The 24,625-nt window shown below is 36.0% G+C and overlaps 1 protein-coding gene across 1 annotated transcript in view; it reads right to left on the bottom strand.

Moving 5' to 3' along the window:
• SEMA3E (semaphorin 3E) overlaps nucleotides 1–23,925 on the bottom strand; it is a 127,770-nt gene extending 103,845 nt beyond the window's left edge. The window contains exon 1 of the mRNA XM_072919145.1: nucleotides 23,401–23,925. Within this exon, the coding sequence (XP_072775246.1) occupies nucleotides 23,401–23,515 (115 nt within the window). The 5' untranslated portion in view covers nucleotides 23,516–23,925. The remainder of the gene's footprint in view (nucleotides 1–23,400) is intronic.
• Between the last annotated feature and the right edge of the window lie 700 nt (nucleotides 23,926–24,625).

The raw sequence follows: 24,625 nt of genomic DNA, 5'->3' as shown, positions 1-24,625 counted from the left end.
CAGAATAGAACATTATAAAGATCTATCCCGACCCTGTGTGCACAGTACAGATAGCACTTTTTCAAAAGTCAGACATATGAAAAGACCCTTTCTTGTATTAGAGATATTATCATAGGAAATGCCAAATTATAGGTGTTGCTAAATATATATTGGTATTTATACATATATGCCTGTTGAGAAACCTTTATTTAAAAAAAATATATAAAACACACATGTTATAATATTATTTAACCAAATATACATAATGAGAGACCAAAGACAGACTGATGTCCTCACATCAGCCAAGAGAAACAAACTATAATCTCTTTAGTCTCTTTATGTGAAGAGCAACTGGAATGTATTGAGTTCTGCCTTGAGGGGGATGAAGATACAGTTGAGTTTATGGGTAAGAATTAAGGGGCAGGGTGACATGGGTGACACTGCTGTGGGTGTTTGCTAAAGGACACCTGAACCAACCACCCTGATATCTGCTCAAAAGACAGCACAGCCAGGCACACAGAGGCCAGGAGGCTCAATGCAGAGCACTGATTTTCAGTAAATGTAAAAAATGAATCATACACAGTTGGATTCATGAGAACTGCTCCCTGCTGGATTCATGAGAAGGGCCAAAGATTGATCTGAAATTACAAGCACAATGCTGAACTAGCTAGCCAGGTGTGCTGATTGCTTTGTACAAGATAGTCTGGACAGCTCAAGCAGGTCCCAGCCATTAGGAGAGGTTGTTACTGGTGATACACCACATCCACCAGCAAAGGCTCCACTGGCTCCTGTAAAACCTCATTTGAATTTATTTAGCTAATCCACTGCAGCAGTCCTGTATGCTTACCACTTCCACTTAATTCTCATCCAGCACTACACATCTGGGCTGACCCAGCACATCTCCACAAGCCTAAGAAAGCTGTAGATAAACTGGACCTTCACTTATGAAGAGCGCTGAAATCAGTGTAGATCACTGAAGTTTTGGCTGATACATCAATTTACACTGAGTTGCAATGTAAACCAGAATCTATTTGGAATTTGAATGCAATCTGATTTACACTGAGTGGCAAAGAAAGTGAGTCTTTTTAAACTGGATACTGGGAAACTCCAGTATTTGGCATAAGCAGAGAAAGTGTAAGTAGAAACTTATGCACGTGTAGCATCTGTAACAATTAAAACTTTAATTCTTGGATTATTCAGTATCTCAAAATGAAAAGATACCTTTTCATAAAGGAGAAAATTTTGCTGCTGTTGAAATATTTGCTTCATGAATATATGTGTAGTCACTCTGGAAAAAAAGATGTTTGAAGTATGACGACTGAAATGCCAGGTGTAGACTAGACTCATTTCACATAATAGCTTTCATTAAGGAATAAAATGATCATCATTGTCATCATCAGTCCTAATTCCTACTCTGCTGCTGTAAACTTTACATTGATTTATCACACAGAAGTTGTGAAACTCTTGTTTGTACTAACATTTAATACTTAAGCCAGATCACAAAATTTGCCTCAGACTCTTCAGGTTTCTCTTCTGAAACAGTACAGAAATGGCCAGGTATGGACAAAATTTGCCCAGGGATTATTACTGCTCACTTGCCCAAATATCTTTTTACAATCTATCACTTCAAGGTGTACAAGTTCAGGCAAGACATACTCTTATTAAAACAACTGCTTCTGCAAACCAGGTTGTGCAATCATTGATACGAACTCCAAATATTGTTTTCTGCTCTGAATGATCACACTTTTGGATAGCTGTGCTGGAGACTTCAGGAATTGGAATTACTATTGTAATAATTCATCTATAACAAATTGAATAGGCTGAGTAGGAGAAAGGTCAACTGAATAGCCTTTTTTTACCTGTGAACATTATCTTCTCTCTGAATGTCTTCAGCTACTGATCATTGCAGGTAAATAACAAGAATTTCTGCTGGTGAAAGGAATTGTTATATTTTCACCCCATATATTATTGAAATATATAGGGTGAAAAAAATATTGTTCCACAAAATATGGACAGATGTGTTTTTTTGGATCTGTAAGAATGATAAACTGTCTAAGTCATCCATAGTGAAGTAGAAAACTTTATCCTTTCCTTAATTAATAGTCCAGGAAACTGGCTATACTCCATGGATCTACTCTCTAGTAAGCTGAAGCACCAGGGATAGCTGCTTCTCAATTACATGTAGTGAATGCAAGATTTTAATGTCCTGTAGGCTATTCAAAACTGAAGTCTTGAAGACAAAATTGTTGCTTAAGTCACAAAGTGGCCTCCAGCATCTTTTTAAAATCTGAAATTACTGATGGGAGGAGAAAACAGTAATGGCCAGGATGAACAACAAAAGTTACTCAGCCAAGATATGCTCACCTTCATGTTCTAACAGTTTATCTGTTTTTCAGACAGTCCCACAGAATAAGAGAATCTGGCTTTTGAACTTCAAGAAGTATTCAAATGACAAGGAAGCCTTTTTTGAACACTCAGGTATGCAATTGAAATACTGTATTTAACTTATAAGAACTACCAATAGCAGAGTTTTACATCTCTTAGTATGGTCCTAAAATCAGTAAGCAATTTATAAAGCTACTTACTCAGAAGAACAGGAAAACAGCTTTCATGCGTTATAAGTAGCAAAATAACAAATTTCAAAATACAATATACAACAGTAAGCATAAGGCAATATATTTAATTAATTAAATCCAAAAAACTGCAAGAGCCAAATCATAAATAATAAGGTACTCAGGACCTATGCAATATATATATAGACTTTATCTATGAAGATCATTCACATAATGTAAAAAATTATAATGGTTTCTACAGTATCTTACATCTATATTTATCCTTATTATTTCTTTGAAAAGGGAGTATTAAAAAAATACATATTTTCATTTGAGTAAGCATGTAGCTTTTCCAAGACTGTAAAAAGTTCATGCAATCTACTTTGTTGTTGTTCATTGTTATTTTCAATACACAGGCCGAGCTATGTATTCACAAGGAGAAAAAAATGCAGAGATACACAAACAATCTTTTTTGAAGGAGCCAAAGAAATGGCATGGAGATGAGTCAGGGGATGTTTAGGTTGAATATGTTGTTCCCTCAGAGAATGGTTGGACATTGGAATTGCCTTCCCAGAGGAACGGTCACATCACCAAGCCTGGCAGAAGTTTTTGGACAATGTTCTCAGGCACAGGGTGTGATTCTGGAGGTGTCCTGTGCAGGGCCAGGAGCTGGATTTAATGATCCTTATGGGCCTTTTCCAACTTAGGATGTAATATGATGATATTCAAGTAAAAAGAAACCCATATGTCCTTTACAAATGTGAGGCAGCTTAAAAAAAAAAAAAAAAGTCATTTTGAAAACTTGTATTAATCAGGCCAAGTGAGAACTTGTCATTTAAAGTTGTTATGGTTATAAACCATAGTACAAATTAATGCAACATAATTCATCAGTTCAAATCGGTTTTGAATGTGCTTATGTAAGTCAGCCTGAGATCACCAACTATAGATGTAGAAAGGCTGCATTGGATTCCATTCCAGCAGTTCCAAATAGAGAATTTGTCCTAAAATTTCTTATCCAAACTGTATTGCCACAGATCTAGCACTAAGTACAGAACTAGCAATGTTAGAAATTCAGAGTTCTTGCCCCTATTTAAGATGGAATGAATATACAAAGAAAATCATATCTGAGGGATTTTTTGTTATTCTGTATCTTCCTTAAGAATATTGTTACATTTCCATTTCTGATCCTGGTTATAAATACAGGGATAAAAACAAGGCACCAGGGAAATAGCAGAGATATTTAGATAAACTATCTAAATATTTAATATCCTACAACACTGCTGTTCTTTGTTTTGGTTTTCATCTCAACAAAGTAATCATTTTGGAGTGTGGCTTATGTCATTCTTTGCTAACAACTGATTTTAACATAAGTCAGTCTCTTCCCACATTTTATTCACAGAGTCTGGTTGGGGTTTTTCCAAAACACAGGTAAGGAAAACAGAAGCTACAACTTCTAATGCCAAAACATTTGGTAAGAAGAACAAGTTTTCAGACACAAGATCTTTTCTGTAGGTAGCTCAGATGCTCTATCTCCACCTCAGATGTAGGATTGTGATCTCACAGCATGACAATTAGCATTTCAGTTAGATTAAGGGTGTTGTAAAGAGGAAAATAACCCAACTGTTCCACTGATTGAAGATCTGAAAGAATAGGAAGACCACCCATTTCTTCAGTGGACATATGTCTGTAACTGCAACATAGGACAGCATTTAAAAATGCAGCATACACAGGTCACGAGTAGGCAGATTATCAATTTAGATGAAACTTTTAGTTTCTGCTCTCTGACTTTCTACTGTGCTGACTTGGACCCTATAAATAACAAGAACACTTCAGATTCTCACAAGAACCTGTGAATAATATGCCCATCATCATTCTGGTGGCAGCATGTGGGTGATGGCAGTAAGGGCAGGCCTGACGAGGCGATATTATAAAATTGTGCCAGAGGAAGTGTGCCACAGCCTTACCCAATTTCAGCACATTAATCTGTACCATCCTGAACCAACTCCAGTGGCTTTTTAGAGGTGATTGCTCTGGTTTGCAGGTTTTTTAGGGGGATGGAGAGGAGACATGATGGAGTTATTTTCTCTTATTCCTTTCATCCTGCCCCAGAGAAAGTTTTCAGAGAGTGCTCACAGAATATTCCTTTTCTTGTATAAGTCCAGCAATAATCCTAAGAGCAAATCACTACAGGAACAGTTCAAATGGACTGAAGAAAGAAATCATAAACAATCAAAGAATCATAAACAACCAAAAACTGGGTGTGGGTGCATATAAATCTGGAAAAACTTACTTAATCATACTATTTTATGAATTGAAATGTAATATTCTACACAAATAGGATTAGTAACCACCAGTGCCTAAAATCAACTTAAGTTCCCAAACAATACAAATTCACCAGTATATTTCTAACACCTTCAAGATAATTAGTTGTGAACAGAAAGAAAGAGGTAACACTTGAAAGGGTCACACTTCATGCTTCTTCACTAGTGTTAATGTGGGCTTCTCCGAGGTTCTCATTCACACAAGAAACCTTGGGCTATGTTTAGGAGAACTGTGAAGTGTAAAGCCCAGTTTGGGCTGTGGTATGTGAACTACTTCTGCCCTGATTTTGTAGTGAGGATGCAGTGAAAACAAAACTAATTCAGTTTCCAAACCCACAAGCTGCATCAAATTTTGGAAAAGATCACAAGAGACTCAGCCAGGTTCAGCACTGAAACGTCAGAGGATATATATGTTCACAGAAGTCCCAAACACATGTCCTGAGGATATGCTGAACTTGAGCTTCCTCATGTGATACATAGCTCAAATCTTGTTCAAGATTGGCCTTAATGCATGCAATAATTAATACAAATGGTATATATATTTAAGTAGGAAGGCCTTGTCCTTTCTCTTCCCCTTTTTCTATAGAATATTTTTCTAGAACTATTTGATCAAGAGCTGAGAGACAAGTTAAACTTAAAATTACATAGAATGCATTATTCATTAGATAGTTCTGAATTCATTATGCACTGATTTTAACAACTCAGAACAAATTCCACATATTCTTATATCATCAGTCATCATTAAAAAAATCTTTAACCAAGGTAATCTATGTTTTTAACAAAGACAAGAAACACCAAAGAATGTTCAATTTAGAAATGCTCAGCTTGGGAAAACAAAAACACACCACTTATTCAGTAGTCATGAATGATCTATTGTTCTGTTCAGTTATGTCTCTCTCTTTCCAGATTATCCAAGAAGAGAAGTTTCATCTGTTATTAAATTCTGGATGGCCTGAAAAGTACATCAGAAATATAGTCTGACAACTTAGTCATATACATTTTACCCAAGAATTTATTGCAGATTAAGACTCTTTTTAGATCAAAAGTTGAATCATTTCAACTATGAGTTCAGTCATTGGTTGTCCATGTCTCAGAGTTAACACAAAACTTACTGCCACTAAAATTCTTTAGCCTTTTTCCAGGTTTCAGTGGAAGTCTAAAGGAACAAATAAAAAAAAAGTAAAGCTCATCTCTGAAAAAGGTTGACAGCTTTGGAAGCCAAAGGTTACACAGTTCCACTGCCAACAAACATGTTGTATTCTCAGATTAAATATTTTAACTAATAGACAAATTTCCAGAAAATTTGTAGAGGTTCCTCCTTATCTAATTAGGTTAACAGCATTACAACTGCTCTGAAATGCACACCAGTCAGTGTTTTTGATGTCTTCTGCAGTTGAATGACAATTTGATGTCTCTGTTCTCATTGCCATTGACAAATCTTATTGAAATCCATTGAAAGCTAAAAGTAATCTTAAAACGAGTGCGTGGTTTAGGAGAACCACCAGGAGTTTCTGATGTTCCAGACATCAGTACAGGCTACAGAACACAACACACTTTCCAACTTCCTATAACAACCTGAGCTCCACAGAAAAAAAATGCAAATAAAAAAGAGTCAAAGGAAGGCAGTTAAAGCCCATTGCCAGTCATTACCTTAGCAGGACCTTGTTAAATAAAGTTATGGTGTAAGTACCAGAAAGGAGCATGAGGAAAACTGTAAATAAAGGAATGTTTATTTTGATATCTAACTAGGGTGTCAGTTAAATTCTGGTTTTTTAGATATAATTGAAGGATAGAAAAAGAATACAATAAACAGAAATTTGAACATTTTATGCCAAGAAGAACATGAAGTCTGCCTCTAGTTTCTGCCTTTAGTATTCTCCAGGACTTCTTAGAATAAAAAGGAAAAAAAGAACCAAATCAAACCAATAAACCAAAATAAAAACAAACAAAAGAGGGGAAAAACAAACTTAAAACCTGCATCCAAATTGCCTATCAAGAGACAAAAAAATCTATTCTCTCCTGCAGAAAATATATTCTTTCCTGAATGAGCTTAGGACCAGATTGACAGAACTGAAAGAAATGGTGGGCCTGTGTCCTTTTAAACATCACAAAACATAGAATCACAGAATCATTTAGGTTGGAAAAGAGCCTTAAGATCCTTGAGTCCAACCACAAACCCAGCACTGCCAACCCACCACTAAACCTAAACAGTCCATCTATACAATCCTCTAGGCAGCCTAATTCAATTCTTGACAATTCCTTCTGTGTAGAACCTTTTCTTAATATCCAACATAAACCTCCCCGGCACAGCACAACTAAATCCTATACCTTGAGCTGAAAATTTAACTGTTGCTTTCTGTATTTTCAATATTTTTTCAACTTAAAAAAAAAAAAAATACCCCAGACAATACAGAAAATCCTCTTTTTGTAAAAATCTCTGAGAATTTCTTCATCCAGAGCTCCCAAAATCAAGAAAGAGGCATACATCACAAATAAATGGGTGGAAACACTTCCAGGGTATACAAACAAGAACCTATATTTAATGCAACTTTTGAAACAAAGTACATGTATTCTAAAATATAAGAAGTGTATTTATTTCTGAAATAAAGAAAGAGCCATAAAGTTATAATACTACTTCTACTGGAAAGAATGTTAAAGGCATGGCCTTGGCCAAGATTAGTGATGCTACAGAAAAGAATAATATTACATAGGAACATATCTTGGACATCTCTTTTGTTAATTCTCTGGCATAATAAAGAAAACATCTAAAGAATTTATATTTTGCATGTTAAATTATTCCTCCTTGGAATGGCTTGTTTTGGAACATATAAAAGGAAATTTTAATCAAAAATAGAAAAAAAATATATTTGAGACATTAAGTAATGACGATCAAACCAGAATTAAATTTAGTTCTCTTAGAGCAGTAATAATATATTATTATTGTAAAATTAAAAAAAAAAATTACCTAAGATACGACATTTCAGAAGACAGTTAAATTAAAACAAAACTTATACCAAAAATAACAGGACCCACATATTATAAAGTTAACTTAAATCCTTGTATTACTAGCTGGAAGCTACATAAACACATGATGTTAATCATAATTATTTCAGGAGCTTGAAACATCAGGAAAATAAATTTTATAAACTCCACTAGCAAAGCAAAAACTCTTGGATTCTTTTTTTGCCTTAAGCAGAAACTTTTTCAAAAGAAACAAATAGCCCATTGAGGGCAACAGAAGAGAATCAGTCATGAACATGAACTGAGAGGAATTTGATACAGGATGAAACAAGGATGAGGTAACAAGTTAGCATGAATGCCTCTGAATCAAGTAATTTCAGCCTCAAATTAACAACGATGCTGTGAAGTTAGTTAGTTTAATTTATATTTTCAGCAGGCTGTAAACGTGCACTTAAATGACATATGATTTGTTAATCCACTGAAAACTCTTCCTGAGCCCTGCATGTGTGAATTGCAAAGTTAATGTCAAATCTGAAGAATTTGCAGACAAACCCCAAACCAGGGAAGTTGTCTACAGAAGGATCCATATCACCGATGCTAATTTAGAAGAAATGAACAACTGAACATTTGCTTTGTTCTGCACCACAATAATTTAATCAAATACCTTTTTAAGACATACTTGTTTCAAGTAATGACAATAAATCTCTTTCCTAGAGAAAAGGTACCATTTAAAGTCACTGATAATGTGTTAAGATTTTAGTACTTATTTAGTACATTCATCAAAAAAAAAGGAATTTTGCCAACTTGGGAACTCTTAAAATAGCAGATGAGATTTTCCAAAAAAGCATGTAATATTTCAGAAATAAGTGCAAAGCTCTTTTAATTTACTCTCCATTTTTTCCATTTGTTTTTTTTAATTATTAAAAATATATTGTTTCCAGGAATTGTATCCAATGCTGAGCACTATAATTTTCAAAAACTATGACTTATTCTTGAGAACCTCTAATTTCAAAACCTGAGACTTCAAAGAAAAATGTTGTATCTCAATTTATTAAAATGGCAGTCGTCACTAAATCAGTTCATATGAAATTTCTGAATTAAATACTTATCTGTGAACAAAACTGAACGTTATTGTGGAGACTAAAATTGAAAGACAACAGCCATTTACTCTTTCAAAGCATTGCTACTGTTTCTGACAATTGAGAAAGGGCAAGGCTCATTTTAACATTCCTAAACTATCTGTAAAATTGAAGCTAATTAACAGTATCTAGATAAACATTACAAAAGAACAAATGGCAGCAGCTTAAGGAAAAATTTGGTTTCATCAGCACACTAGAATTTTTGGAATGCATTTACAGCACAATCAATGAAAGGAAAAAGGTTAATTTATCTAACTTATACTCTCAAAGCACTTTAAATAAAATGCTTCACTTAAAAACTTTGGAGATTACAGATAAAAAAAAACTGCTTGTTAGCAAAGCATATAACAATTTATTACTAGTTTATCAGTCTGAGCTGAGAATGACACCATCTAAGATATAGCAAAATAAATACAGAATGCTTTCTTGTTATTACTACTGAAGCAGAATGTGTTTAGATTACCCATAGGTTGTATTGATTGCATTTTTTAGCTTGCTTGTCTAATGCACTTTTCAACTGCCAACCTGATTCTTTTTTTCTTGAAATTTTCACATTAACAAGTCTTTTGGGAAAAGATTGCCAATACTGATATAGTGGATTGATTCAGGGTAGATCTCACTACACCTCAGTTGTATGGTCTTCTCTAAACATCCAGCACAAATGTTTTTCTAGTGAGGACTCTTAGTCATATAGAACTTATGCGGTCTTTTTTTCCAGATGTTCTCTTCCTTTAGCATTATATTGATCTGGGACACTTCCATCATTCCTTGGTTTCTTGCTTTAATATTCCAGAAATCTCCACATGTATGTTCATCACCAAGACTCCCCTGGGAATACAAGCACGTCAAAATCCTAGAGAAAAGGGCTAGGATAATAATTCTAATCCATTTGAAAGCAAGGAGTAGTACAGAAAATATCTTCCAAGTACTCATTTATCACACTGTCTCCAATTCATGGCCAAAAAACTTCCAAACAAAATCCCATGTTTTTTATTAATTTTAATTCTCTTAATCCTTGGGAATACAGATGTAGTGTCTTTAATTCATTAAATAAGAAAATACCTTCAGACTAAATCATGATTGGATAGCATGTGGATTTCACAGGAACAGCTACCTGCAACGCAGGAGACTGAAATTCTCATTGGAATTATTGGAAAAGATAATTATGTTGCCACTGAAATGACAGGATCTATCTGACTTCTCTACAGAATTATCAGTTTGGAAGGACTAAAAGACTAACTTTTTATCACAGTAAAAATTATTTGATTGCCTTGTGATGCAATTAAGTCTAATTTCCTTAGAAAACCAGGTGTTCTGGAGCACTCTGCTAATCAGTTATACAATCCTTGTTCCCTATGACACATGAGATCCCACTGACCAATTTTAAATTTTGTGGACAAAGAGTGAGGAGAATGGGCAATCTAAAAAACATGAAGTGTTTCCAAGTTTCCTGAAAGTCAGAAGTTAAGAAATAGAAATACTCCATTAGTCCTTTAAAAAAGGAGAACAAAATCATCAGACGGCTAATACAACTATCAGACCAATTAACTGTCAATTAGTGCATGCAAACTAATTGGTCAACAAGCCCATGAAGAAACAATCACACCTCTGCTATTTTTGGCTCACCTAGGAGCCGAATGAATAAATTGAGTTAAATGAATAAAAAGAGTTGAAGAAATACTGTTGAAGGCTACATGAGAGGGATATACTGCTGTAAGGGAGACCTTAGTGCCTGGAATATCCTTATGTTTTCTGCAGTAGGAAAACATTAGGGATGTGGAAAAGTGAGTATGACTTTAGAAGAATTAAGTGATTGAATAAAAAGCGAAGATATTAAAAAAGCTAGTAATAAAGAAAATAACATCTCAGACTACTTCAGTAGAGGAAAGAACAGAAAAACCCAAGGGAGATGTGATATAAGGATATGGGAGTATAGAATACATCTTTCATTTCCAAGTTTATCTCCTTTAATGACAGCCTGCTGTTGAGGCTTGTCTTTGTTCATATGCCTCATTGCCAGTGTCACACTACTCAAAGGTATTTCAGTCTCATGAGGTAAAACAATAGGTAGCTGGAAGGAAGTTTTAGTCTCCATGTAGATTATATAATTCTACTTGGAAGCAAATTACAAGATTTAGCAAGACTTAAATACATCCCAGGATCTTGTTTAAAGTTTTCCATAAAATTTCAAATTAATCCAGATTATTCTAATCTAATTGGTGATCACACATTATTGGTGATCAAATAAACCCAACAAAAAAACAGTGAAAAAAAGATCCTTGACTCTCCAAAAAAATAAACAGCTTAATTATAAAAAGATTTAGTTTAAAGACAAGTTTAATAGGTACAATAATTTCTGTAAGCATCATATCAGATCTCTGGATTTCACCATCCAAGATAGACACCAACCATCAGTTGCGAGGTCTTTATTTGAGTTCATCTTCTACATTTTCAGCATGTGTGAGGTCTTTTTAAGGATTTTAAATCAGTATAAGTTTAGGTTAGGAACTGATGGGTTAAAAGCAAGTCTTGTCCAATCAACAGCATTAAGATCCTGAAGGCTTTAAAATCCATACTTTTTTTTGGTTTTTTATTATGGAACCTGCTCTCAGTATCTACCTCCACACTCTAGCATTCTCAAATGCAATTTTAAAAGTCTGTAAACAATTCCGTAGTGAGTAAGCAGTATCAGCATTGTTATAATTCCTGTGAAACCAGCTGCAGGACTCCAAGATGCCAACAGAAACACATTCTCTCCCTGTGCTCCTGTGATGTGTTTACAACCATAATTATGGTTCTTAGGTGGATGCTGTAGCAGCTAACCTCTGCCATCAAAATTAAAATGTCTGGCAAGAGCAAACCTTGCAGACTGAAGGACCAAACACTTACAAAGCAAAACCACTGAGACAAAATTTGCACAGAAATCAACATCTGTAGCAACGTACCACCATGTGTGAACAGCTGAATGCAGAAGCCAAACCACTCCAACAAAGCTGAAACAGGGCTACAGTCTGCATAAAATGTATGACTAATTCAGAAATCTCTGGAGCACCTTTTCATCATAGGTTAGAAACCTACTTTCTGCATGTTAATTTATAGTATATACCATTTAAAATCTAAAACATGGTAAGACATGACTAGTTTAACTCTCAGATTTTCCCCATGGGCCCTGCAACACTCCCAGGCACTGGTATCAGATATCAGAAAAAGTCAATATCTCTGTTACCTTTCAACAATTTCAAGGTAAAGCATTTCTATGCTGCTATCAAATTCACAGCATACTTCAGGAGCTGTTTCACAAGAATGTACAAACACTAGTTATTATTATTTTCGAATCTCCATGCTGTAAGTTTTTTTGGTTTTGTTTACTCTTAAATTAGAAGTACAAGGAGTTTTCAAAAGTCCAGACATCTAATTTTACAGCTCAAGGATTTTAGAACTATTAAACATTAAAGCAGTAAATGTGAAACCACAAAAAAAAAAAAAAAAAAAAAATCCATTAGCCTGATATTATTAAGTAATTTGTTACATTTTCTAAGAAAGTAAGGGGTTGTTCCATGTCAAGAAATTTAGAGACCACATATAGCACTTGTAAAATCTATTTCACAATTCTAAATTACATGTATCCACACATATTACAGTGCTCTATAAAAGCCTCAAAGAAGCATCTTCTGGAATTACCATTTTCCTTATGACAAAGGAGGACAGTAAGTTGCAATTCTCAAAATTTTCCATAAGGATTTAACCACAGAATAAAATGAAACTTGAAATTTTACACATAAATCAAAATTTTCAAAGTTTCAAGTTGCTTTGTAATGCCTGGGGTATAGGCAAAAACATTTATCATGATTGATTTTAATGAATTACAGTACAGGGATGGCCTCAAAGAATCCATGCTGTAGATTTTGATCTTGCAATCAAACCCCAACTTAACTTTCAATCAAAGAAGCAATTTGTATAATTAAAAGTACACACATAAGATCAAATACTTATAGAACCAAAGATTTAGGATACAGTCTTTAAGGCCACTTTGTGTGCAGTGGAAATAGCTTCTATCTAACCTCCAGCAGTATTTTACTACTTCTTTGCTAAGGACTAGCTGAGCTATGGCAGACAGCTGTGAGTGGCTCACCTATTTCATACAAAAGTACATCAATTTCGTTTAAGCTGTTCTGAAAGCTGCTTAACCTAAGTATGTCATGCTTAATCGAAATCAGCATACTGTGCATGGAAGCAGGTGCAGAGCACATCAGTCATTACTGTGGTCCAGAGACAATTGTGTCCAGCAGCTCTGGGAGTAACTTACACTGCTCAGGTCACTGCTGAAATGACTACACCTCCATCCTCTTCTTCCAGATCGTTATTAGACCAAAGAGACACTACTTAGGAGTAATATCTTCACGTATACTTTATCAAGGCAATAGTACTGCAGCTTGTAAACTCTGCAGTAAGTCACTCTCAGGCGAAGGGTTTTATCCTTGCATGTGTAACATGCTAGACCTATCATCAGGCATTCTTCCCAAATCTATCTTACTTTTATTGAAAGGTAAGGCCTCTGGTTCAAGCTGACCATTGTTCTCCCTCTAAACTCAGAGACAGTAATACACGTCCAGGTGAAACGCAGAGGCCAAATGGAGCACCTCTTTCAGAGAATAAGGTCAGGAGCAAGGAATACCCTGACAACTTTTTAGTCACAAAAGTTTATGGAAAGTTTGCTATTCTAATTAGTTAAACAAGATCTCTGTTCAATGTTTGTATTAATTATTCTGTTTTTGTAATAAAGGTTTTATATGTTTAGCAGCATCAGAATTTAAGGACAGTATTCAGAGCCATTGTTGGAGAAACAAGATTACATTTTTGGAGAAACACTCTTTCCTGTAACTCAATTCCTCTAGAAATGAAATAACTCACTGCTGCAGAAGAATAACCACAGAAGCTGCAGTCACACATCAAGGAATACTATGGAATCAGTAAAGTGCTTGGGACTCTTTACAGCCTGGTTATGAGCTATAATAAGTGCTGAACCTGCTGAATACTTTAACACCTTCTCAGTAGTGGGATTAGAAATGACTGCTATCCCAGATGCTTGTGTAACCTGAAAATATGCAGGAGGACACAACCATGCCTAAGATAAGCAGAGAAGAGAGAATAATCACTTAGTGTAAACACAGGCACATAAAGACAAGACATTTTCTCAGCAACAACATTAATAAGAACAAGATCTCCAAGTCAGTTTATGTCTATCTGGGCTCCCAGACAGCACATATTTTCAAGCTTTGCATCATACCATTCTCAATCAACTAAGATGAAATATTTAATATATAAAGGAATGGGTTTATTTTCCTTTACTCTTGGCTTTTACCACACACACACAAGAGAGCACTTAGCTTAATCATAAATAAAGAGTTGCAGGAGCTCATGGAATTGAGCAACACTTGCTAACCTTTAGCTTTCTGGATGAAAAATGACCTTCAGCAATGACCCCAGTGAATAGTGCTATCTGGAATAGTTCCCTCACATCAAGAAACCTATTATTTTGCTATTATTAAGTTTTAGTAACACTGCTGGGAGAAACCATCTGTTAAAGAGAAACAAGGTACTAACCCTTAGGTATGTGAGGACTGTTGTTTTCTGTAATCAGTTTAAGGCACTTTTCATTCATTTTGTACAATTTCCTTTCACCAGTGTCAGGAAGATCAGAATAAGAAAAGACCTAAATCCTTGTGATGTTTATTGCACATCAACAAATAAAAGATATATTTACAGCTGCATTCACCACTTTACTAGGCCTATTAAACAAATGTTTTGTAAGAAAGAGCTTATAAAGCAAACTAAGCAACAGTAAAAACCCCATTGTTTGACTCCCCACAGAAGCTTCAATTGCTTCACAGTATGAAGCCAGGAATCCTTTAGATGAAAATAAACACAGAAGAAGTAGAGAACAGATACATTAAGGATGTGAAGAGGAGTTAAATCTTCTTTCACTGAATGCCTATCTTCCAAGCACTGGTCCCTTGGTTTAGGGAATTACTTTTGGGGAAAAAAAAAAAAAAAAAGACCCAGCATCAAGTTAGAGGAGTGCAGCACATGAAAATATATTTCTGGGGATTAAAAAAAAAATAGAAAGAGAAAGTAAACTGCAAATGCTGAACATGCAAATCTCCTAAAACCTGAAATTCTTCATTACTGATGTAGTAAAAACACTAGCAACATGATTTCACAAGGACCATAAACAACTTTTTTCATATCTATTCCTGCCAAATCACAGTACTGAAGAGTACTGTATATTGCCTGTCATCAAGCTCTTATAAATAATTAACATCTTTTGCTCAGGCCAAAGAGATAGGAGAAGCTGTCAGTGATATTTTTGTCTTTCTCCAATTTTTGGCTGCTAGGCATTTTTTGGTTGAGTTTAGGGTTTGTTTTTTTTTAGCTTTCATTAATGAAATTTTTAGCCTTTCTTTTTTTTCTGCATTTTGACATTAAATATTCATAAAGATCCTTTGAATTATATTGCAATAGATCCCACAAAGCAGACAAGTCTTATGCTTCTCATAGAATCTTCCTTGACTAGAAAGTTTCCTTCACAATTAGGAACTTCTAATATGAAAAGTCAACCAAGAATGGTAACATAATTTTCAAATGTTACACGTATATGTCAAACTAGGCTTTGCCATTTGACCATTAGAAGGTTTCTTTTGCATTTATAATTTGCAGAAATTTACAAAACCAGGTTATAATCTATTCCTTGATACTGGATGTCTAAGCACCAGGAGGAAATCAGTAGCAGGCAGGTGAGTTACAGAGCTATGGCTCTGTGTTTCTCCATGGAAAAGCAAAGGCAACACCATGGAGTATTGCTGCTTCCTGGTACACAGAACTGATTCTCTTCTTGCGGAGTTTACGAGGGAAAAGGTTGGCACTTCCACAGGGCAAATGAAGTTTCAGTCTGAAACACAACACTGCATTCAGGAACAAATCTTAGATCATTACATGTAACTGGAGGACTCTTGTTGACTTTTAATAAGAGTTGAGCAGATTCTGATTGACAGAAGGGGCAATAAAGAACACCAAGTACTCCAGCGAGACAGGGTAGACATGACATAAACAACTGCCAATTCTCTGCTTTCACCTGAGACTAATAAAAAGTAATTTAAATATGGGATTCAACTTTTATTTCAACAAAAATTATTTTGCAGCAACATGAGTGAATCAAGTTTTGCAGCTATTGGCTGCACACACAGGCTGGGTGTCATGCCAGGGCCAAGATGTTTGGCAGGCGTCCCTTTGAGAACTCTGTGGTTGCAGACCTCCTGTACATACTTGCACAGAAACTGTAAAAGGAACCTCTGACATGCCATTACATTCTGGAGGCCCTTTAAATTTCAGGTAAAATAAGAATGAATAGACTAGAAGAGGAACAAAGATTCATCACTAAGATTATACATCCACCAAGAGCAGTGCATTTGGATGCTTGATTGTAACGTGCTGCAATTCACAAATCCTTTGAAGAGGTCTAGAATGCCACAAAGAACCCCTGAGACAAACCAGAGAAACCACTCCTGTTTGTAACATTGTGTCTTAAAAAATGAAAAAAAACCAAAAAAAACCAGAAACACCAAGCAAAATTTATCTTAAAGTACTTTTGCTTGGGTGATTTTTAGAAGTATGAAAATCATCACAGGGTAAGGAAAAACTGAATACATGATGGTACGTTCTGCTTTACATTGTTTTGAAAGTAAAAAAATAGTCTTTAGACTGCTATAAAACAGTTTGCCAAAGGGATGCAGCATGACTTAAAGCATATCAATTTATAGCTTAAACTAAGAAGAACATGCTTAGAGAAAAAGCACATTGAAGTCAGCTTTCAATTGAAGCTTTTAACAAGGAGAAATCTCTCTTCCAAAATAAGAATTTGTAGCCTTGAAAGTTATCAGAAAAACCAAGACCAAGGGAAAAACTGAATTCGTCAATGTGAGATAAACACATTGTGCTGTGAGAGAATCATTATGGTTTCCATTGTTTTAATGCATACAGTAGGCTCAGTAGATTCAGTTCCTCAAACTGAATCTTAGTGATGGCAATTTAAATTTTTCACCAATTTAAAGATGGAGTTTGTTTTTAAAACTTCTCAAATATTGTTTCTTCAAAATTATTTAAGCTCTTTCTTAACAGGAGTTTGAAATTATGGCTAAAATATACTACATATTTTTTATAATGCAATATTTTCATTATTTTTCAACATGCTCTTTCATGTTTGATTCTGAATCCTTAACTGATTTAAATAAATGCCAAACGTTAACTAACCAACACAAAACATTTTAAAAAGTATACTCAAGAGGGCTTTTTCTCCCTGTAAAACAAAGATTGTTATCTTTATCCCTACAGGCTATGAATTTCTTCAAGAAATTACGATTTTTGTAATTACACTGTCTGCATGCTACAACTTCATCATATTTGCCTGGCTATAAGAAGAAAACCAGGGCAAGAGTTTTAATAATATATACATTTCCATTGTACACGTTTAGTATATTTATTGATCAAAAGTTTCTCAAAAGGCCGGACACAGATGCTCACCCTTACACATCATCCTGTAAATCATGTAAATTGCATTAATCCTGTTTTTCATTTAAGCAAAATATAATGCCTGCTTTCAGTGAAATAATGATGAGTACGATATCTGATGAAGAGTTTAAAATAGCAGATGGTGTTATCACTTTGAAAGCAGGGAGCTAGCAGCAGAGAAGCAGCAACATGCAGGATATTCTGGTCTTGCACCTTCAGATAGTACTCATCTCTTTAAAGGAGGCACAGGAAAGTGATTGATGTTAGGCTGCAAACCGTCTGCTCCTTGCATCCCCGGCGTGGCACTTAGCACTTCAGAGCTCTGCTACAGCAATACTTACCGCAGCCTTTGTCAACAAAATGCAGTTATGAAAGGAACTAGCATAAATTCTCTGCCAAAAAATTCCTGTCTCAGTGAGCAAGGCACTCTAGGATTACTTGTAAGCACTCCAGAACTTCCTAGCAGTCGCCCTTTGTGATATGGATAGATAATAAACCTAAATCTTGTCCTAAATGTTGGTAGACAACCAGTTGCTTATCCAGTGGGAAGTGCAAAAGCTCTCCTCTATGCCTCATAAGTGGCCTAGAGATGCCTGTGCATCTTTGCCTAAGATATTTCAAAGCTGACATTGAGTTCTATGTGGCCTCGAGATTTATAAAACATTACTTGTCACTGTTTTTTCCAAACACTCATAATTCTGGTTATCAGCCCTTATAGCCAAGCACATTTACATGTGGAGCCATAATAAAAACCATTAGTTTCTAAACCCTTGGAATTTTACTGCTCTTTAATTCAATATAAGAAATACAAAAACTTCAATCTCTTATATACACACACATTTTACAGATACATTTATATGTATTTATATTATTTTACAGATATATTTATACATATATATGGGTGTGTGAACACATATATGATATCTTCCTACTTTTTTTGTACATAGACCTCTCTGGACTATATATAAGCAAATATCACAAGTCAGTTCCTTATCCCAGTACAAAGTCAAGGTGATTTATATCAAGCATGAATTAACATCTTTATTGAATTTGAATTTGCTTTGGTAGGGAAACTGCTGTTTCCTAGTCATTCAAAACCAATGAAATGTTAATAGAAAACATTTTCATGTATGAAATTGAACCAGTCATGATTCAGCTCTGGGTTATGTGGCTAGTTATTAATTAGCCATGATTTATGCAGGCAGGTGATTACTAATTGAAAATACTATACTTTGATTAGACATATTTGCTTACTTTAGAATTTGGAAAGGACAGTCTAAATTTCCCCTACATTTTTGTTACTCAGTGTAGCTGTTAGCCCCTGAGTAAATTTCACTGCCCTCTAGCTAGAGAACAGAGTAAGATATCATGGATAAATGTGGTGAAACTCTTAGTCTTAATTACAATAAATTCTAAATTGCAAATATCAGAAAAGTTAAAGTAGGTGTGCTGAAACTGCAGTTACTGCAAATGGCAATGAAACACTTTTTCTGCTGTAACAGACCTCAGCAGCCCTCCAGGATGACTAGTCAGCCCTAAAAAACCTACATTCTTCTACATTAAATGTTTTATATTACACATTTTACATATTAAAATCTGACTGTGAACATGGAGAGTATCAGTTTTTGTCTGCAACATTTCATCTCTCCCTTCCTTAGCAGTAAGTTACTATTTGAAATATTTGTGCTTGGAGAATCCATTTTTTAAACCGAGATGATTTCCTTCTTAGTTCATTCTGCTCCTTATGCCTGCTGCAGCTTGACTCTACTGTCAAAAGTTACAAGCAGTTCCAACAGGTAAAAAAGACATATTTCAATGTGTAAGACAGGCACAACTGCTTCTTAACCACACTTTTTCCAGATGAGAGCAGTGTCCAGTGCATAGGTAAACAACCTGAGATCAGGTAATGCCAAAATCTCTCAAGTCACTCAAGAGAATGTGGTGGGTAAAATAGGAAACAGATCCCTCAAGATGTGCAAATTGCTGCATGTAACTGCACCAGACCCCATTGCAGCAGCAGAATTGAACAGACCACTCTAAAGACTCAACATCTCATTTTTATACTGTATTATCTTTGTTCTTTACCATAATTATGAACTAGGAAAAAAAAAAAAAACACACCCCAAACCAATTAGAAATACAAAGAAAACCATGCATAATGCTTGAAATTAGACAATTACGTCCTTCATGTGCCTTTCAGGCCCACATGCTTCCAGAGTAGCTCTGTTAGGCTTATAAAAATATATTCCTCCTGTCCTCTGGAAACCCAATCCATTTCAATCTGTAATGTAAATAGTTTCTTTTTAACACACAGTGTGTGCTGATTTCACCTTAATTATATATTTCCCATTGCGAGAACTCAAACTGTGGGATACTGGGAAAGAATTTAACCAGCAGCCTATAAAGAATAGGGGCTGAAGCTTGGCCTCCATTAACACCTCATTAGCTAAAGTCTATACTGTATGTATAATGAGCTAATGATTTTTAAATCTAAACGTATAACTTAATGCAGAAATCTATTTCTCTGTAATATTAACAAGCCATAACACATGTTTATCTCTACAAATCAAGATGAAGCTATTGGAGTACACAGATCTTGGTTGGTCATCTTCAAGCACTGACCTTTAGTGCAATCATAACACTAATACCACAAGTGGTACTGATTTCAGTATTAATTTCCTAATGGACACAAGATGATGGTTGGAGGAAAACACCTTCAAGTTCTGGATATAAACCTATCTCAACTTACTAAAAATTAAGTTAGAGCCATAAAATGACTGCTAGGTGGTTATAGGATCAAGTCGCATCTGATAAAGAAATGGCAAAATTCACATTTGAGTTTACTGTGAATTAAGATCATCATCTGCCTTAGCAAAAAATCACCATTACAGTTTGCATAGAGTTGACAGGTTTAACATTAGTTCATGAATGCAGGACTTTCATTAACTCCCACTGAAGCAGAGTAAATGGCCATGGAGTCAAACAGGGGTTGCACAATACATCCCTTAATTGGCAGGGGGATTGTGGTATTCCTATCCATCAGGCACCCCCTCTGCAAGGGTTAGGACCTGATCTTGTTGCTGTGGGTTTGGAGACATGTGTGCACTGCAGGTGAAGGTCTGGTTTGCTGTGAGAGCAAAAGGTTCCCATTCACTGTCAGGCCACTCACTCACTTTCACTGAGCATCACTTTACAAGTGATTTAAAGAGATAATTTTTGAATTTATAAAAATCAAAGGAGACTCTAATTCATGCAAGCATTCTCTTGACTCCAAGGAAATAAGACTTTAAAATTGACTGGTTTTAAATGTCCTTCCATAACAAACAACAACAACAAAAAAATCTTATGTCCATAAACTCATCATACTCGTCACAGAAGCTTTTAACTTTCCAGTCAGCACTGGCCTATCTTGCAAGGGTCTGAAACCCAATTAGCCACCACCACCTGCAAGTTCCAAAGAGAGGTAGTCAGCAAGCCTGCTAACTTCCATGTTGCAGGTTCTTTGCAGTGAATTTTTATCTGAGGCTGCAGCTACTCCACACTGAAAATTTAGACATATGGACTCCATCCTCTGTGCCTCAACAGCAACACACAGGACAGGCTGAAGCACCTTCATACAGAGGCTGCACAACCACCTCCTTGTGAGTACCCCAACCTCTCTGGTACCCACAGCAGCCTTTCTCTGGAGCAAATGCAATTCAGAGGAGGGTCCCTCCTGCTGTTCCTGTTTGATTAGTGAGGACAGCAGTGACATTTGCTCATTGTCTTCATGCTTGGTCGCTACATTCTTTTGGCTGGGAGGGCTGCAGTAGCTGTTCCCAGGGTGGCAGGCAGGTATGCCATTTCCAACCCTTGGCTGGGGATATGTGGTCAGGCACTCCCTGACTGCAACACTGCTTGTAAAATCAGTCACATTTCCTAAGTGTGAAAGAGGTGATAGAGTATTGTACAAGGTGAAGTATAAGACAGTGACGTGTGTGACCACAGTAGGGAATTTATGAGGACACAGATTTCTGTGTTGTTGGATCTGAGGGAACTGCCATCAGGCAGGTAAGGTTTGGCCCTCTGTAAGAAATGGATGTTTTAAGATCTCTTTGAAGATACCAGAGTTATGATGTGTTATGGCCAAATTATTGGCTCACTGCTGAAAAGAGAAGTAGCATGCAGTGAAATGCACACTAGTTCCAACCATTGGAAAGCAATTACTACTACAAGTGAGCAAAGAAGCAGTTAATAGTCACACCACCATAGTGGGGAGCTTGCCAAAATTGCCAGCTAAGCCAAAGTCCTGAACCAACATAACACTAGGTCTATTTGTCTCATTTACTGTGCTTTTCTCATCCCCTTTACCCCATCAGAAGCCAACAAATATCAATAATAATTATAGCCCTAGCAGTTACATCTAGAAATAAATCAATATTCAAATGCACATTTTCAGGAAGAGATGTGAAAGGATTATGCAATCAGCATTTGGCACTCATTCCTACTGTACTCTGAAACCATAGGTTAAAAGAAAAGTGGTTTATATGTTAAAAGGGGTCATATAATTTATTTAATTCAGAGCAATTGTTTATTACAAGACAGCTTTCCATGAAAATACTTCTTTCTCTAAAACATTTCACTGCCCTATAAAAGCAAACCCCATTTCTTATAGCTCCCTAGCAAGATTTTTGGACCAATTATCCTATTCAGCTTCTCCCTTCCTTACAATAGGTAATTTAGCTTGCTATATAAAACACAATTAAACCTTGTTAGGAGTAAAGCTGTATACACATGGAGCTCTAGATGCTGCTAATTCTTAAAACTTAGCCATTCTTAAATTAGGTATTTTAATGCATTTCACACTAATGCAGCTTAGTTATCACTTGCATAACCATTGAAGTGTTCTTGAGTAAATTGGGATTTGCTCATTCCCAACTATGTCAGCAAAAAAAGTATTTTGTTTTCATCTGTGCCTTAGAGGTAATATCCAAACATTATTGATTGGACAATCATCACTTTATCTTGCACAATTACATTTCTTTCTCCTATTGCAATGACCATCTGTCATACCTGTCTAAGTATATAATCTACAAATGTATGTCCTGCTTCAGAGAAGTGAAATGCCATGGCTATGAACAGGTATATATATATATATATATATGATTAAACCCAAATCATAGGGAAGAGTTTTAACCACATGCAATCCAGAACAGAACAGAGACATTGAAGGAGCTAAGGAAGAATTGTTCACCCTTCAGGTAATTGAGACTTAAATAATTTTAAGCAAAAATAAAAGTTATAAGTATTCTACATAAATATATCAGAAAAAATAACATTTTTCATTTGGGTAGCTCAGTTAAACAGCAAGCAGACTTACATTGGCAGGTACTCATTTTAATTATAGTGTGATGACACTTGCTAGTTTAGAAAATGAATCATATGGTTGTACAGGAATTCAGTCCTTTTGCCTTAGCTATATTTGTAGACAGATAGAATTCTAAAAGTGAAACAGATATTTAATTGTCCAAGGGTTACACGATGCACATTTATTCAGCAGTAATTTCAGGTTATCTTCTCCAAATCTTTCCCTCTTAATAAGAGACCTGACAGCCTTTCTACAGCATGGAGAGTAAGAGAGAATGACATGCAAATCTAACATGCTTTCAGGTAGAGGAATATTTCAGTTGTCTAAAATAATCACTGCAAGTACCTTAAGTCTTCCAGAATTCAGTAAACTTAATCCAGGATGCAGTTCAGTACAAGGAAACAATTCACAAGATTTCTGAACAGGAACATTTTACTCTATCAAAGTGCCATTATTTAATCCCAATGCAATACATTCAGTGAAGGCAATGAACTTGCACAGTACAAAGTGTTAAAAAACCTGACACACTGACCTACCTTTGTGTGACAGACGTAACCTTGGTTGCCTCGTATCTGCTGTGTGACATCCAGCCGGTGGCTCTAGCAACAAGCCATAGAGTGCCAGGATTAGAAGGTCCTGAGCAGATGCCATCCTGCCCAAGATCAATTTCTTGCTCTCTTCACCGAAATGCTGCTGTTTGTTTGTTGTTTTGCTGGGGTGTTTTTAAGGCTCCAGCTTCCACCTCCACTTTGCCAGTGCAGTTAGGTCTCTCTCTTTGGTCAGTTTGGGGGGTGTCTCTGTGGGAAATTCAGCGTTCATCAGAGCAGCGCACAGCCTCAGCTAGCCATTTGTCAAGCTGTGCAAATGTCATGTAAAAATATTCCCTCCCTAGGACAATTGTTTATAAAGTGCAAGGACATTCCAAGGCGTCACTCTGCAGTGTTGTGTCTTGAGCTGTCTTTAGTAACTCTGCCAGTGGATTCAGGAAGAAGCTGTATTTTCAGTCCCTCCTGCAAGGCAATTCATTCAGAGAAGGAGGGAGGGAAAAAAAAAAAAAAAAACACACACCACGGAAAAAAGGAGAAAGCACCCTCCTCCTTGGTGCTCCTCAGAACTCAGCCCCTTGCTCTGACTTGCCAAACAGCCAGCTTTAATTCACCTTTCACCTTTGCTAATTAAAAACAAGAAGTGCCATTCCCTGCTGGAGTTGCAGGATCCACGCAGCGGGAAGCCGGGCTGTCAGGCTGCTGTATTCACCGGGAAAGTTCAGGGAGGGTTTAGGCAATGCACAGCGCTGCTGCTTCTAGGAAGCGTTTCCATCCACGTGCCGTGCGCTGATTCCTCAATTGCCTTGTGGCTGCACGTTGTAAAACGCCAGGAGAAGGGTCAGAATTCCTCCTGTCCCTCCCTTTCCAAAAGTCATTTCAGCTTTTGTTCCCAGCTCAGTTTTAGAGGAGGATCAACCCTTGCATTAACCATTTAAGTACATTATCACTCAGTGTCGTTAAACAGCATGCTCCTAAGTGGATCAGGGTAAAAAGAGTCTAGCTGTATACACTTTCTCACTCTACAGAAAAAGGATCTGCTTGTTACATTTTTTTCCCTTCTTATGTGCTTTTACAGAGTAGCCTCTTCTCCCCTTTTCATTTTAAATGTCTCTGAGTCTGGAACCTGAGGTCATCTATATATGACAGTAAAGTTACTTATCTGAATAGATGCCTGTAGGATTGGACAGTATTTAAAAAAAATATAAAAGCCTGA

Source organism: Taeniopygia guttata, chromosome 1A (genome assembly GCF_048771995.1).
Source record: "Taeniopygia guttata chromosome 1A, bTaeGut7.mat, whole genome shotgun sequence".
In the NCBI taxonomy this organism is placed as follows: domain Eukaryota; kingdom Metazoa; phylum Chordata; class Aves; order Passeriformes; family Estrildidae; genus Taeniopygia; species Taeniopygia guttata.
Note: the sequence above shows the minus strand (reverse complement) of the source record. Positions and strands in the feature narration are given on the sequence as shown.